General features: G+C 43.1%; 1 protein-coding gene across 3 annotated transcripts; it reads left to right on the forward strand.

The window, feature by feature from the left end:
* Positions 1-1,041: 1,041 nt before the first annotated feature.
* Positions 1,042-15,641, forward strand: MIS18A (MIS18 kinetochore protein A). Of its 3 annotated transcripts, XM_049627930.1 has the most exons (6): positions 1,042-1,455; positions 4,203-4,269; positions 8,328-8,513; positions 11,488-11,584; positions 12,355-12,472; positions 12,758-15,641. In XM_049627930.1, exons 1-5 carry the CDS (start codon positions 1,113-1,115, stop codon positions 12,433-12,435), a joined length of 774 nt encoding a protein of 257 aa, XP_049483887.1. In that variant the 5' UTR covers positions 1,042-1,112; the 3' UTR covers positions 12,436-12,472; positions 12,758-15,641. The 3 variants fall into 3 exon arrangements, with proteins under 3 accessions (XP_049483887.1, XP_049483886.1, XP_049483888.1); XM_049627929.1 differs by lacking the exon at positions 12,758-15,641 and having other exon boundaries at positions 1,044-1,455; positions 12,355-12,751; XM_049627931.1 differs by lacking the exon at positions 12,758-15,641 and having other exon boundaries at positions 1,046-1,455; positions 8,391-8,513; positions 12,355-12,751.
* Positions 15,642-16,022: the final 381 nt, after the last annotated feature.

Raw genomic sequence — 16,022 nt, forward strand, 5'->3', positions numbered from 1 at the left:
GGCAGTGTCTTAGGGTATAGGAGAGTCCCAGGAGCTGATCTAGTCTTTGGTGGGAACCGTTTCTCCTACATGCTGCAAAGTTGTCCATGATGCAGCTGTCCCTTCGCCACCAACCTTTCCTGCCCTGACGTGGTCCTTTAAAGTCTGGCTTTTGGTGGATAGCTGAGGAAGTCTGTCCTTACCATCCATAAGGGATGCCCCCTCCATGCAAGGGGCTAATGGCTGGCTCCCGGAACCAGTCAACAATCACTTCCAAACTTTCCATTAACACTGCTGCTGTTCACACTCGCTTCTCCAGCTTTTTCCTTGCATTGCTAGCCTGAGTGATCCAGAGCCCTTTCCAGGGTCTCATTCCAGCAGAAACAATGCACAAAAGAAACCTGATAAGGTGGCTTCCCAATAACCCCTCTTTCTCCACTTCGAGGAAACGAGACAAACTAGAGCAGTGGCAATCAAAAGTGGAGCTGGCAATACTCACAGCACTGTCATCGCCTAGGAGCTTGTTACAAAGGCAAATTCTTGGGCCCAACGGACCTTCTGAACTGGATCCTGAACTAGATCCGAGAAGACAGGGCCTGGAAAGTTGTGTTTTAATCAGCTCCCAGGTAACTCTTAGGCACGCTAAAATTTAAAAGGCTGTAGCACGGAGGGTGGGGGAATGAGGCTGTACAAAGCAAGAGTGTGTCCCAATTCTTTCTCTCTGGGTGGAGTGTGGGGAGGAGTACTCACTTTAGTAACCACTGTGAAAGTCTCAGTGAAGGGTTGGTAATTTAGTTTGGGACCTGTAAATTTCTCAAAGACACCGCCCCTCCTATGTAAGGGGCTCAACACCCTTACCCAAGTAGACCAGCCACCAGATCTCTAGCAGCCTCAATTTCCTAAAAGCTGGAAAAGCAGCCTCAACTTCCTCAAGCTGTTCTGCAGCGAAGAACAGCCGCCTCGGGGCAGTCCGACAAGGAGCAGGCGCACTAGCAGGTTGCCAGCCGCGTCTTCTCCCTTAGGCCCCGCCCCTCAGCCACGGCCCCCTTCCGGTCTCCGCACCCTGGCCCCGCCCCGCGCAGGCGCTTGGGCGCTTTTCCCGTGGCGCTCCGCGGCGCGGGCGATTTGGAAGAATGGCGGGCAGTTGGTCGCCGGGTTGCAAAGGTTGCTCTTCTACTAGCTGTACGTGTGGCGGCGACAAGGGCAAGTGGGGCGACTCCTCTCTGTTAGGCAGGCGGCTCTCGGAGGACTCGGACCGTCACCAGCTGCTGCAGAAGTGGGCCAGCATTTGGACCTCCTTGAGCGGGGACCCGTCGGTGGCCTGTGCAGAGAGGACGCGGCGCGAGGAGGCTGTGGAGCCGGCCGAGGAGGAGGACAGGCCGCTGGTGTTTCTGTGCTCCGGCTGCCGGCGACCGCTGGGCGACTCCTTGAGCTGGGTGACGAGCCAGGAGGACACCAACTGCATCTTGCTGCGCTGTCAGTGGCCGCGCGGGGCGGGGGGGGGGGGGGGGGGTGGGGGAGGGGGGGGGCGGGGGGCGGGGGGAAGCTTGGGGCCACCTTCTTTCCTAGCGTGCCGCACCTGGACGGCCCGGGAGGAGAAAGAGAGAGGGGTGTTTTGGGGCTGTCTAGGGTTTTTAAAAGCAGAAAAATCTGGGAAGGTGAGCTGTCCCAGGAAAAGGGGAGAAGGAGGGTCACCCCTGCGTCTTGGGCTCATGAGGCCGGTCCTTTTCTGGGGTCCCCCAGCCCAGAAGAGCAGCGATTGAACCAGCATCTTGTGGTTTTACATTGCTCAGTAAAAAAATGACCAACTGAATGAGGATAATACATACACGCGGTAGTTAGGAGGATTAAATGAGTTAATGTGTATCATGAGCTCAAAATGGCTAGTAAGGGCCACTTGAAGTGATTTTTGTAACGGAGATACCGTTAATCCTCCCAATCTGTCATTGCTGATCCGGGTCTGGATTGCTTCCAGAGGTACCTCCGTTAGAACAGCATGTACTTGGGTTGAGATTTTTGATACAGTAGGAGAACCTTTTTTTTTTTTTTTTTTTTTTTTTGGAGGCAAGACATAATATGTATGGTGTTAAATCTTTCATTTTGCTTGTAGTTTCTGTTTTTACGGAAAGTAGAACTATCTTTTTCCAGATGCTTTTTTGTTCTGTTTTATGTATAAAGCGCCTTCTGTTACTTACTTTTTCTATAACAGTTTTTAAATTTTAAAAACTGTCAGCTTTAGACAGTTCAATTTACCCCACCCCCCACCCTGCGCCTTTCCCCATTGCTGCCATGAAAGATAAAGAAATGAACTCTTGGATTAATTTCCATTTCCTTCCGCCTCAGTTTGACTTAGTTATTTTTACTTTGTCAAGGTTTATGACATCTATGTTCTGTTCTGTAGCCATAGCCTGGTCATTGAAGCTTAATGTAATGTTTGTATGGATTTGTTTCTCAACTCCAGGACTCTTATTAATACAAGAAAGCTTAATAGCTTTCTCATTTCTGAGTTGTTTATTTCATTAATCATCATCAGTAGTCCCTTCCCACCCCCACACCAATCCCCAAGAAAACTTCAAATTTGAGTGGTTGAAAATGCCTTTCTGTTCTCTTTCACATGAACGTCCTCTTGACTGCATGTACAATTCTGGGATCATGCTCTTTGCTTTTTCTAGGCAGGGACCAGCTAGTGCAAAGGCCCTGAGGCTGGTGTGACTGAAGAGCAGAATGAAGAAGGCGGCAATAAAAGAGAGGAAGGAAGGGGTCAGAAAATTCAGGGCCTTCGAGGCTGTTCTTCAGAATTGGAATCTGTTCTAGTGAGTGAATAGAATAGAATTCTATTCTAGTGAATATTAGAATATTCTAATCTATTCAGCAAGGGAGTGATATGGCCCAGATTTTTCTTTGGAGGAAGCTCTGAAGGGAAGGTTAAGTGTGGAAGTGGGAGGTCAGTAGGAGCTAGTGCAATAGTCTAGGCAAGAGGACGTAGTGATGGTTTGGGAGCAAGAGTGAGTTTCGTGAGGTGGAATTGCCAGGACTGATCGGTGGAGTGGATATGGGGGTTACAGAGGATGAGATGAATCAAGGGTGACACCTTGCTTTCTGATATGAGCAACTTGGTGGATGGAGGTGGAATTTACCCAGTTCAGGTAGACCGTAGGAGGTGAAACCAATTGCTTTGGACATTTTAAGTGTGAGGTCTTTTTCATTTCCCTCTGTCCCCCATCCCTTCCTTAGTGTATCCTGGACCTAGATCCTCTGGGAATGTTTCCTGCTTCTGGGGTCAGCTGTGACACCATCCAAGTCATGGCCTAAATAAAAGATTTTTGTCCAAGTCCCTGAGAGCTCTGCATTTGAAACCTGGGGGTGTATGCATTGCCTTTTAACATCTTTCTTGGTTTTATTTTATTCATTTTTAGACTAATTTAAAAAAATGTTTATTTTGAGAGAGAGCACATGCACACGTGCTATCGGGGGCAGAAAGAAAGGGAGAGAGAATCAGTGCTGACAGTGCAGAGCCAATGTGGGGTGTGTGTGTGGCGGGGGGGTGGGGTGGGGGGGCTTGATCCCACGAACCCTGAAATCATGACCTGAGGTGAAATCAAGAGTTGAACCTTAACTGACTGAACCACCCAGGCGCCCCATCTTTCTTGGGTTTAATCCCAATTTTACTGTACCTTGCAGGTATTCTTGGTAATCTGTGACTGAGGTTCTAGGTGTTCCAGTCTTTACTGGTGATTGAATTTTCCCCTCTAGTTTTACTTGTTAATGTCAGTGGTTTTCACGGATGAGAAAGAACTCTCATTCTGCCACCTTTTTTCCAGGAGAGGTACAGAGGTACATTTTGTTTTGAGCCACCTTGTATGCCTGTGGGACTTTGGGCTCTTATCTTTCCTGGTTCTCTGAGTTCTAAAAGGAAAATTGAATTAGAAGTTCTCTAGGGGCGCCTGGGTGGCTCAGTGGGTTAAGTGTCCGATGTCGGCTCAGGTCACGATCTCACGGTTGGTAAGTTCAAGCCCCACGTTGGGCTCTGTGCTGACAGATAGAGCCTGGAGCCTGCTTTGGATTCTGTGTCTCCCTCTCTTTCTGCCCTTCCCCCATTCACGCTCTGTATCTCTGTGTCTCTCAAAAATGAATAAATGTTTAAAAAAAAAAAAAACTTCTCTAAATACCTGCATGTGTATTATAGCAAACCACATTAATAAATTATTGTTACTTTGCTCTAGGTGTTTCCTGTAATGTTTCTGTGGATAAGGAACAGATACTGTCCAAACGTAAAAATGAAAATGGTTGGTGAGTAAGGCTATTATTATCTATTGGAATATGTGTATTTGAGAAAATGTTTATTTTTCAGCTAAAAATCTTTAAAAAGATCATTACCAGTAAGATTAGTTGGGATAAAAGTTTCTTTATGGTGGTCAGTATAGAATCAGCCATTTTAATGTATTAACTCTTGAGCATTGGTGATCTTTTTAGATATTGCAATGGAAGAGTTTCTAAATTTCTTTTTTTAATTTTTTTTTTTTTAACGTTTATTCATTACTGAGAGATAGAAACTGAGCATGAACAGGGGAGGGGCAGAGAGAGAGGGAGACACAGAATCCGAAGCAGGCTCCAGGCTCTGAGTCATTAGCACAGAGCCCGACACGGGGCTCGAACTCATGGACCGTGAGATCATGACCTGAGCTGAAGTTGGATGCCCAACCGACTGAGCCACCCAGGCGCCCCGAGAGAGTTTCTAAATTTTAAAGTCACATTCTGACACTTTCTTTTGGGTGTTTGGGCTTAGTGCTAAAACAAGTTGAAAATTAAAAAAAAAAAAAAAGTCTATATCATAAAATCTTAGCCAAAGGATGCCTTAGACCAACGCTACCTACGTATTTTTAATGTCATGCTACCCATAGAGAATGCTAGTCTCACACTTACACACATGTACATGTGGCCTGTTGAGGTAAACAGACAAGGCTGCATGAGGCTGCAGGCAGCCAGCACAGGGGCTCCAGCAAGCCCCAGGCCCCGTGCTCCCGCTCCCAGGGCTGAAGGCGTCACTCTCTTGGCATCCCCGTCATCCACTGTGCTACAAGTGGCATCGTCAGTAAACTGAATGGGGGGCTCTGCCTGTATAATTGTTGCCCAGGGTGTGCTTTACCGAAGTAACTGTAGGCGGTACACAAACAGCTCAACAGAAATTAATGATCATGCATGTTTTTTCACGTGTACTTGAAACTTCTGGTTTTTCCTTTTAAAGTCATGCTAGCTAGAGTGTCCAATTCAAATAAAGTGCATTTCAATTAGGAGGTTACTCTTTTTAAGGAGAATTACATTAATGGTAGTACAGGTAGTATGTGTAGGTGGCAGAAATGGTGCTGCTGGCAACGCAGGCGACCTCAGTTTGGAAAAGCCAGACTTAGCTTGTTTTGCAGTTTGTAGATGAAGAAAGGAAGGCCTGGGGAGATAGGCCACAGGACGGTGCAGTGGTTAGAGCTAGCACGGTGCTGTGTCTCCCCTCCCTTCTTGCAAAGTGTTCTTTCTTCTTGCCGAGTTTACTTTTTTTAAGTTTATTCATTTATTTTGAGAGAGAGTGTGCGTGCACGCGTGTTCAAGCACGTGTCGGGGAGGGGCCAGGAGAGGGAGAGAATCCCAAGCAGTCTCCACATGCAATGCAGAGCCCAACACGGGCTCGAACCCACGAGCCGTGAGATCATGACCTGAGCTGAGATCAAGAGTCGGAGGCTTAACTGACTGAGCCATCCAGATGACCCCAATTTTACTTATTTGGATGCCACTTTCACCATTTTTGCCATATTCATATACCAGCTGTCATGTACTTACTGTCTTTCATTACATTGACTCAGGATTTTATTTAAATTTATTTAAAAAGGAATCTAATGTATTACTGCCATACATACGTCATTTGCCATTGATTAGATGTTTACTACAATGAAAACAGATGTTATTAAACTCTAGCAGGGATGCTGTCACCTCACTTGTTCTGAGCCCAAAGTCTGTTCTCTCACTGTAGAAAGATTTGCACCTATGAGATTCGTGTTCGAGACTTCCTAGCACCAGACTGAGACTTTCTTCTTCTTATAATCGGGATTGATAGAGAACTAAAGGGGAATTGACTCATCCTCTGTCAGCCAGTGTTATTTAGTCCTGTTTACTTGTATCACCTGAACCCATCATTCATGCCACATTACACTGTGCTAAATTTCATCAGGGTCCCATATTCCACACTTGGGGAAATACCGTATCGCTTTAGAATGCTCGTATGTTTTTGATAGGCCTGTCCTACTGAATAGCTGCTTGTGTCATTCTGCAGCTGGTCAACAAGAACACTTGTGGGTTTTAGAAATGTGTCGTTAAGGTAGGAGTGTTTCCTGGTCCGTTCTGTTGTTTGTTAAGTTTCTTACATGCTAACTCATTTCTTGTCGAAAATCACCCTGTGATTTCTGGTACTGCTTTCTCAATATTGTTGTCCAAATTTAAGGGTAGGTTCTGGCCAAATCCTTGCCAGCTGTGAAAACAGAAAGACACTACAAAACGGGGGCGCCTGGGTGGCTCTGCCAGTTCAGCGGCCGACTACAGCTCAGGTCATGATCTCTCGATCTGTGAGTTTGAGCCCTGCATCGGGCTCTGTGCTGACAGCTCAGAGCCTGGAGCCTGCTTCGGATTCTGTGTCTCCCTCTCTCTCTGCCCCTCCCCTGCTCACACTCCGTCTCTCTCTCTCTCAAAAATAATAAACATTAAAAAAATTAAAAAAAAAAAAAAAAGAAAAACCCTACAATAATTGTAGCTACTATCTCTTCATTGCTTCTCAAGATCACTCTGGAAGTGAATGGGTTTGCATGTATTCTTCAGTGGTGTTTACTTTGATTTTGATAATTTGGGATAAAACAATGTTACCCACCGATCCGTGTGTTTTGTATTTTACCTTTATTTAAGTATCCTTTCTTGGCTGATTACACCTGCATCATATGTTAGTTCACAGTCTTGGTAATTGTATATGGCAGCCTCATAAAGATTATGAGGTTCGATATGTAGTGTGGACATTTTCCTGTTCACCGTTGGTAGCATAGATAGCGTTCCTTCCCGGGCTTTATGGAGAAATATAAAATGAATAGAAATATAAAATATTAAAATATCAGAAAAACATAAAATATATTTAAAAATATAAAGTAAAAAATATAAAAGCCTATAGAAGCTTAATATATGATCAATGGCATATTATGTAGCTAATTATATTACCAGTGAGAACTTATAATTTACTGGGCAGTGGTCCATTTTGTTCTTGGCTCCCTATGGAGCTGCAGTAGTTAAAGAAGTCTCTCCGTATCTATAGGTAAACAATAACTAGAATGAAGGAGCAATTAATTATGTGGAGAACTTGGATCATTAAGTAGAATATTTGTGAGTTGCCTATGTGGAGCATGTGTGGAGTGAGTAGAAGAGAGTTAGGTCGAAGTCTAATTAAAAAAGAGAAAGCTTCTCTAACAGATGCACGAGGAGCGCATGTCCAAGATTTATGTCACTCATTTACTGAGGGAATCGGAACATGGCAAAGCTGGTTTAGAGAAGGACACTCTGGAGAACAAATCTAGTTCGTGTCCCCCAGGACAATAAAGCCTCCGCCTTTGAGGTTATCTTTTGTACTAGCAGAGAACATTTGCCTCTGCAGCAGACTAAAATCATTTGTGGTGTTACAGATTGTTAATCTTACTAATCTGCTTTCTGTAAGTCCTCATCAAACTTCAGAGTCTGGGCCCTGATCCGTAGTAAGTAGTAAGCACCCAATGTTACCTTTCAAGTAGAGCGAAGTGTGGCCCATGGGTCAGGCACTTCTTTTTGTAAATATATTTTTATTGGAACATAGTGCCTATCTGGTTATGTATTGTCCGTGGCTGCTTCTGTGCTACATTAGTAGGGGCGAGTCATTGCAACAGACACCATGTAGCCTACAAACCTAAAATAGTTGTTCCCTGGATCATTACAGAAAAAATGTGTCCACCCCTGTCCCAGAGCGTTAATGATTCTCAGTGGGCTTGGTGGACAATATGAGATTAAAAGAGCCTTTAATGGAATCCTTTCCTTCTTTTCAAGTTTTAGATAATTCTTCTTAATACCAGATTGAGGGATTTACATTCTAGAAAAACTCCACATCAATATCCTCTCGTCACTTTTCTATGTGTCCCCCGTCACTAGGTGCTTAAGTCATTGCGGACTGGAGGCAACTGTCCACACTTCTAATATATGTTACTACCATTTCTTTCCTTCCTTATTCATATGACTTAGTAAGGTTGAAATAACATATTTTAGCCACTTAGATGTTAAATGTTTCTGGATTTCAACAGTGGGATCTTTGTTATAACGAGTTGTACCCTGTTTGCTGAAGCACCGGCCTTTCGCTGTTGCAGTGTTCTGGAGACGTTGTACTGCTCTGGGTGCTCGCTCAACCTCGGTCACATCTACAGATGCACACCCAAGAGCCTAGATTACAAGAGAGACTTGTTTTGCCTCAGGGTTGAAGCCATTGAAAGGTAAGTTTGATAAATAAATGGTTATCTCCCAATTCCTCAGTTTTCTGCAGAAAAATTAGTATAAAAACAGCAGAACGAAATCAACACTATTTGGTTAAAATACATTTTCAAGTAATAATTTCTGACAAAAAGCCAATGATTTTTTTGTTTTGACCTGATATATTTGGCATGGGAAAATCAGACATACTAAATTATAAGGAGAAAGCACTGCGAGAACATTTTTCAGAGTAAAAATATGTTCAGTTTTTCCTAAAAAGGTTTTTAAGCGATATGTGTTGTCCATTTTATTTTCTCCCCCATTTTTTAGCCTAGAATATCATGAAGAATTAGGAATTTCAAAACTAGTTGGGAAAGAAGTACCTTTGGTGTTCTGGAAAAACAAATACAAAGTCTAACCATTTTCTTGAGTCTAGTGAAGAATCGCCTGCTTTCTCTGAGGATGCAAGGAAGTGCCTTCATTCTTCATGATTTCTAAAAAGTAAACATTTGGAAACAAGGCGAATGGGAGGCTGATGACAGACGTCAGTTAAAGAATTTCAGAGATCTTAATGGCCTTCTAATTAGCCTTTTTTTTTTTTTAATGTTTTTATTTATTTTTGAGACAGAGAGAGAGCATGAGCAGGGGAGGGGCAGAGAGAGAGGGAGACACAGAATCTGAAGCAGGCTCCAGGCTCTGAGCTGTCAGCACAGAGCCCGATGTGGGGCTCGAACTCATGGACCGTGAGATCATGACCTGAGCTGAAGTCAGATGCTCAACCAGCTGAGCCACTCAGGCACCCCATAATTAGCCTTTTTTACTAGGAAACACAAAATTAAATAACTCGTTTGACTCCTGCGTATTTTCACTTATCCTAGAAAAGATGTAATCCTTAAGACTGTAAAGATGCCTAAAAATCTTATATATCAGGAAAGAAGAAAAATTTAAGAAGAAATGAAAGAGCTTATACTTTCATTACTTGAGGTATTTTGTCACTCGTGCTGAATTCCTCAGCTTTTCTCTTCAAAAGATTTAAAACAGTATTCTTTTTATCAGAATTGTGATTTCTCATCAAATTATTCTTTGATAACTTTAGTCTGCCACCTTGTTTGAAACTAGACAGGTTCAGATCAGAATTTTAAACTCTGCAAACTTCTTACAGCCCTCACACAAAAGAAGGATGAACAGGTACTGTTCACTGTTGTGTGGATGGAAGCCTGTCTGGAGAGATAGCAGATCTGTTTTGGTTTTAAGATAGGAATAGAAGACCCAGGCCCAAACAGATGCTCCTTTAATCTCCATGAGAATATTACTAAGATCTGTGAAAATTAAGTGAGGGAGAGGACAAGTGTGAAAGGACATGAAATCTCAGCTTGGTCGGCTTGGTACAAAACTTTCAAAAGTGGTACATATCTGTATAAAAGGAAACGTGGAAAACTTTGCCACAGGAGATTATAGTATTGAAGTTGTTTTTTCCTCTTAGGGTGGAATTTTAATGCCAAGGAAACTGCTTGGTTTTAGAAGTGTTTATTTACAGTTTTTTTTGTTGTTTGTTTTTTTGTTTTTTGGTTTTTTTTTTAAGATTTTATTTTTGGGGCGCCTGGGTGGCTCAGTCGGTTGGGCGTCTGACTTTAGCTCAGGTCATGATCTTGTACTCCGTGAGTTTGAGCCCCACATCGGGCCCTGTGCTGACAGCTCAGAGCCTGGAGCCTGCTTCGGATTCTGTGTTTCCCTCTCTCTCTCCCCCTCCCCTGCTCATGGTCTGTCTCTCTCACTCTCAAAAATGAATAAATGTTAAAAAAAAAAAAAAAAATTAAAAAAAAAAAAAGATTTTATTTTTAACTGATCTCTACACCCAGTGCAGGACTTGAACTCATGACCCTGAGATCGAGAGTCACACGCTTCACCCGCTGAGCCAGCCAGGAGCCCCTATTTACAGTTTTGTACATTACTTAGTGCCACTTCATCTCCCACCTCCTCTCATTTTTTTGCCTTCTGCAACTTTGTCTCCCATGCCATTTTTCAGAAATACAATCAATGAGGTTTCCACGAGAAGATAGTTCTTATTTGACAAAAGAAGTGACATACTGGGGGGCGCCTGGGTGGCACAGTCGGTTGGGCGTCCGACTTCAGCCAGGTCACGATCTCGCGGTCCGTGAGTTCGAGCCCCGCGTCAGGCTCTGGGCTGATGGCTCGGAGCCTGGAGCCTGCTTCCGATTCTGTGTCTCCCTCTCTCTCTGCCCCTCCCCCGTTCATGCTCTGTCTCTCTCTGTCCCAAAAATAAATTAAAAAAAAAAAAAAAAAAAAAAAAGAAGTGACATACTGGAGTTACTACATGTGATAAAAGACTTCAAAAGAAATGTAAATTAATCAAGTTTTCTTTGGAGAAATACTAGCACCTTCTTGTTTGCTGTTTTGATCTCTTAGGTTACCAACACCGGGCCTGTTTTCCTTGTTTCCAGGCCAGTTTTTCTCTTCCTGCGTATTGTCTGCACCACAGCATCCCCTAACCTCAAAGAGCCGGGCACAACAACTTGGACGATTACTGTTGAAGTTGCCACATTGGGGTGACCAGAACTGACTCCATAGATTATTTACTACAAGTCCAATTTGAAATTATACGTGTTCCCCGAAGTTATAGAAAGCAAAAAAGCAGTGGCTTCCTCAGGATCTTTTCAAATTTTTTAATCACAGAATTTTGAACTATGACTGTTAATGTTTTGGCACCCAGCTAACTAAAGAGCAAGTTCGTTCCAGGAATGAAATACTTAGAGTATTGGAAAATATGTAGGAATATCGGGACAAAGCTGTTACGGAGAAAAATACGATTTTCTGTAATACAACTTCCTACATAGGTTGCTAGTAACAAAAATAGTTATTTTGTGTTTACTTGGTACAAACAGATAGTGTAATATACTTAGAGTTTAATATTAACTAAAATGGATTTAATATTTGCGTCCTTTTCCTATTTTAACCTTGTGCTGCACTGTACTTCAGTTATATTTTAGGGTCCTCGGAAAAGCAAATCGTGTCAGAAGATAAAGAACTTTTTAATCTTGAAAGCAGAGTTGAAATAGAAAAGTCTCTAAAGCAGGTAATTCTGTTCTGTACTTCGTATATCTTTGTATGAACCACTTCCCTGTTAGTGAACAAGGGCTCCTCCACAAATACTCCTCACAAAGGCATCTGTTTTGATCTTAGTACTTTCATGGTAAGAGAGTGCTTATTTTATTTCAGTTGTTAGTAAAATTGATTTTGGGGGCGAGCCAAACTACAATTTAAGCTAAAGCTTTATGAAAAAAAATAATAAGTCATTTCATGCCTTAATCAAAACAGTGTATAATCTAAAACTAGTAAACTGTATTTCATTTCATGGTACAAACGACCCGATTTTTAAAAGCTCTTTATGTATTTATTATTTGAGAGAGAGAGTGCGAGAGTGAGCATGAGTGGGGAGGGGGGACAGAGGGAGAGAGAGAGAAAATCCCAATGGGACTTGATCCCACGAACCTTGAGATCATGACTTGATCTGAAATCGAGAGTCAGACCTCAACCAACTGAGCCACCCAGGCGCCCCAACAACCTAATTTTTGAACGTTAACGTCTTTTCATGGCCAGATAGGCAACATTCTGATGTGTGTATAAGAGAACTCCAGGTTAGAGACTGAGAACTACTGTTAATATAATGATGCCTTATTTATATAAAATTTAGTTTATGCCTCTAAATAATTTCATTAAACACTGAATATGTGTGATGCATATCATAGTCATACATTTTATTAATGATACATATTTTAATCACTTAATGGTGCGGTTTTAATCATGATCATATGTGTATCTTAAAGTATTTTTTCAATTCGATAGATGGAAGATGTTTTGAAAGCATTACAAGCGAAGCTGTGGGAGGTTGAATCAAAGTTGTCCTTTACCAGCTGCAAAAGCTGAAATGTCTTCCACGTGCCCCATTCTGGACTCCCTGCAGGTAGATGCTTTCTTTTGTAGCAATTCTAGTCATTTGATTTCGCTCGGAATGGAAAGAATTCTAAATGGCCGTATGAATACAGCGCACCCTCTTGTATTGATCAGATGAGAAGGATTGTAGCATTACTTTTAGGATATATTCTTTCCCAAAGTCAAAACTTAAAGCCGTTTTATGATACTTGCTGAAATTGGAACTTTGGAGCTTTTATTTTGATAAACTGCTATGATTTTCTGTACTGTTTTCTCCTTTGTATCAAATTCATTATTGTTCATTTTCTTTCTTAAGAAAAACTTATTCACCTTGAATACTTTGGGAAATATTTGATATTGAAGGACAAGAAAATCTTGGAGGTTTTTCCACCCACTGTGTGAGTGGATCTTTGAAGACTAATGCATAAAGCTCTGAAGAAACTGGTCAGTTGAGTTATTTCTCAGAACTGTTTGAAAACTTGCACAAGAGCAGACGAGCCTATGTTCCAGTGGTAGCAGAATTCCACTTGATCTGTTTGTTTACTACCATACGCCCCCAAAAATCTGGAATAATCTTCACCAAAGAGATTAGTAGTCATCTCTGAGGGTGGGATTCTAGGGGATTCTCAGTTTTCTATAATGTGGGACTTAGAGTAAACATGGGCTATTTTTAAAATCAGAGAGAGAATAAAGATTAAAACAAAGCATTTTAAAGTTGATTTTTACGAAACCGAGTTGTGGTATTTAACTGAACTCAGAAGTCCTGACGCCATGAGTTGTACATGTTTACCGGACCGGTTGCACTGTGGAAGGCTGCTCAGGAATATAAGGGTAACCCCAGATTTCTCCAGGCCCCTTTCTGTTTTTGGGTGCAGATGAGGCCGCGTGACATTAGTACTCAGAACGTAGGAGTAATTCAACTCGGTTTCTGCTCAGAAGTTCCCTAATTCTTTCCCAGAATACTTAAGGTACCCTAACCAAAGGTCCTAAGTCAGATCAACTGAATCATTTAAAGCTATTGAGTAATTTTTGACCAGTTGGCAATAGCCTCTAATAACTAGAAATCCGTGAGCCCTCTAGGGTAGAATGCGGGGGAGGGAAAGCACACACCCTTACCCGCTGGCGACGAGAGAGTCCTCTTGCCTCCGTGAGCTTGATGCAGTCCCGAGTGTCTGTCGCCTTAGGTGCTTCAGGGGCACATTCAGAAGAGAGGGGAGAGGATGTCAGCAGCAGGATTCAGCTGACTTTCTGGTTGCGCAGGTAACAGTACGCCAACAGTCTCTTTGGGGGCTATCCCAAAGACAGGTGGTTTGGCTCCCTAATTCCGTAATATCCTGCTCATACCGGGACATGCCAATCCATGCGCCTTGAAAAGTGCTCATTTCACCGAGGAAAACTCATTTCTAGTCGCCACAGTGCTGACGCCTCCCTGTTGTGGGTCAGGAGAGAAGCATGGCTCCCGGGCCCTAGGCTGCCTCTAGGGCGGGCCTTTGGTCAGCCGTCCCCGGAGCTGTACGTCCAGGGAGGGTCCTTCACATGAAGTTAGCTCACCGGTCCTGGGTGCGGACGGAAAGCTCACACACATTTTGTCACGTGGTCTTCACTGAAGCATCTGACCGGAAATGCCAGGAAACCGTCGTGTTCTTCATCTTTGGCCTCTGCCTGTGATGTCACTGAAGGGGTGTCCTTGCCACTGCCGTGGGACAGCGATGCCGAGGTTCCCAAACTGCTCACCCCAAGGGGTCCAAGCGGGACTGCTTTGTGTCCCCTGCATGCTGCACTGTGACACTTGCAGAAGGAGGGGGTCTGCCCGACTCCGGGACAGCCTCTCCTTGGGCCACGTGTCTCCCCAAAGCCTGGTAAGCCTGGCTTTTCCGGCTTTGCGTGAGGTCTCGTCAGAATGCTGCTTTGTAAACTTCACCCTGTCTTTCCACCCTAAAACCTACAAGATGTGAGGCAATGGGGTCTTTTTTCTATTCCTTGCAACTGAAAAACACAACGTGCCATTGTTTCTGGTTACCAAGTTCTGGTAAGTGGCTGCTTGTGAGCAGGAACGAGGGCGCTGAAGCAAGAAATGGTTGCTCCCCCCAAATTGCGTAAGATCCGGCAAGGAGCCTTCAGGCAGATCTGCCCTGAAATTGTTCTTCCAGCCATCCCCATAAAGGGTGCTCCCCAGTGCTTCAGGGAGAAGATACGGAAACTGGCACCAGAACCCATTATGTGGCCTTTACAGACTCCTAACTATGTCTGTGTAGAACGTTATATAGAATTTCATCCCAGAATGTGGGTTCTGTCCTCAGCAAATTCTCCCATCGTGTTTATAAATTTCCGAGCTCAAGAGCCCCCTGAGGTCATTGTTCTGTGCAGCATCAATGCCTGGATGGGCGATTCTAGTCAAGCTCTGGACATTTAAATTGGGCAAAATCAGGAGAATGCATCCTTGAAGAGTGGGGTCTAGGCATTTAGCGGGAACTTCTTGAACGAAGAAGCCGTGAGTGAAGGTTCTCTCAGCTTATTTTTGAGAGAAGATCTCACGGGTAGCAGAAATTCCAGGTCAGGGTCCCAGTTTAACTGCTTTATGAGCCGTGTGACCCTGAGCAAATTATTTAATCATTTTGAGCCTCTGTTTTCTCATCTGTAAAATGAGGACATAATAGCCTTTCCTTGAATCACAGATCATCAAAGTAGATAATGCTTAAGAGCGAGTACTCTGAAAACAGTAAAGCATCACAAAAATAAACAACGATTTAACCTTGTTTAAAATGGGTTGATCTGATTCACTCTTCTAGCCGGTATACCCATGGGAGTCTATGGATGGAAAGGGAAACCTCTGAAACACTGTAATACAGATATAAATATTACCGTTTATTGAATTTCTTTCTCCATTTACAAACATATGAACATTGTAGAAGATTCAAAAAATAGAAGCATGACACAAAGAAAATAAAACCTACACGTCCTCTCACAACTAAAAGACAATTATTCACTTTTTGGGGTATATCTTTGTAGTCATTTTTGTATCCTAATTTGGAATCCTACTGAACATACTGTTTTCACATAAACTACTTCATTGCTATGTTTCTGCAGTTATTAAATATCTTCTATAACCTGATTTCTCGTGACTGTATTTTTAACGAAACACTGATTTTAGAGCCTGTTTAAGTGTAATCATACGGGATGACATTCCTCACATCTTTTCATTTAATAAATGGAAACACTGTATCTTAAGACTTCAGTGATTACAGCCGCACTCACTCTTCACCTCTTCTGGAGAAAAAGTGAAAATGCCTGAAAGCTGATGACTTAAAATTTTGTATCGATAGTCAGTGCTGTAGATCTTTTCTGTTCTTCCTGATTAAGATAAATCAGCGGGGAGCCGCGTGCCTGTGAAGAAACAGAAAGCTCGTTTGCAGTTACTGCGAACTGAAGGAAGATCATCTGATCTAACCCAGACTCGTTTTGGGGACTGGTCATTAATTTTGTTTAGTAAGAGCTGAGTCCCGTCTGTCGGGAGGGGGTTTTATCCAGGCAGGTGATCACGGTGGCCCGCCGTCAGGGTCAATCCGTGTAATTGTAGTCTC

Source organism: Panthera uncia, chromosome C2 (assembly GCF_023721935.1).
Source record: "Panthera uncia isolate 11264 chromosome C2, Puncia_PCG_1.0, whole genome shotgun sequence".
In the NCBI taxonomy this organism is placed as follows: Eukaryota; Metazoa; Chordata; class Mammalia; order Carnivora; family Felidae; genus Panthera; species Panthera uncia.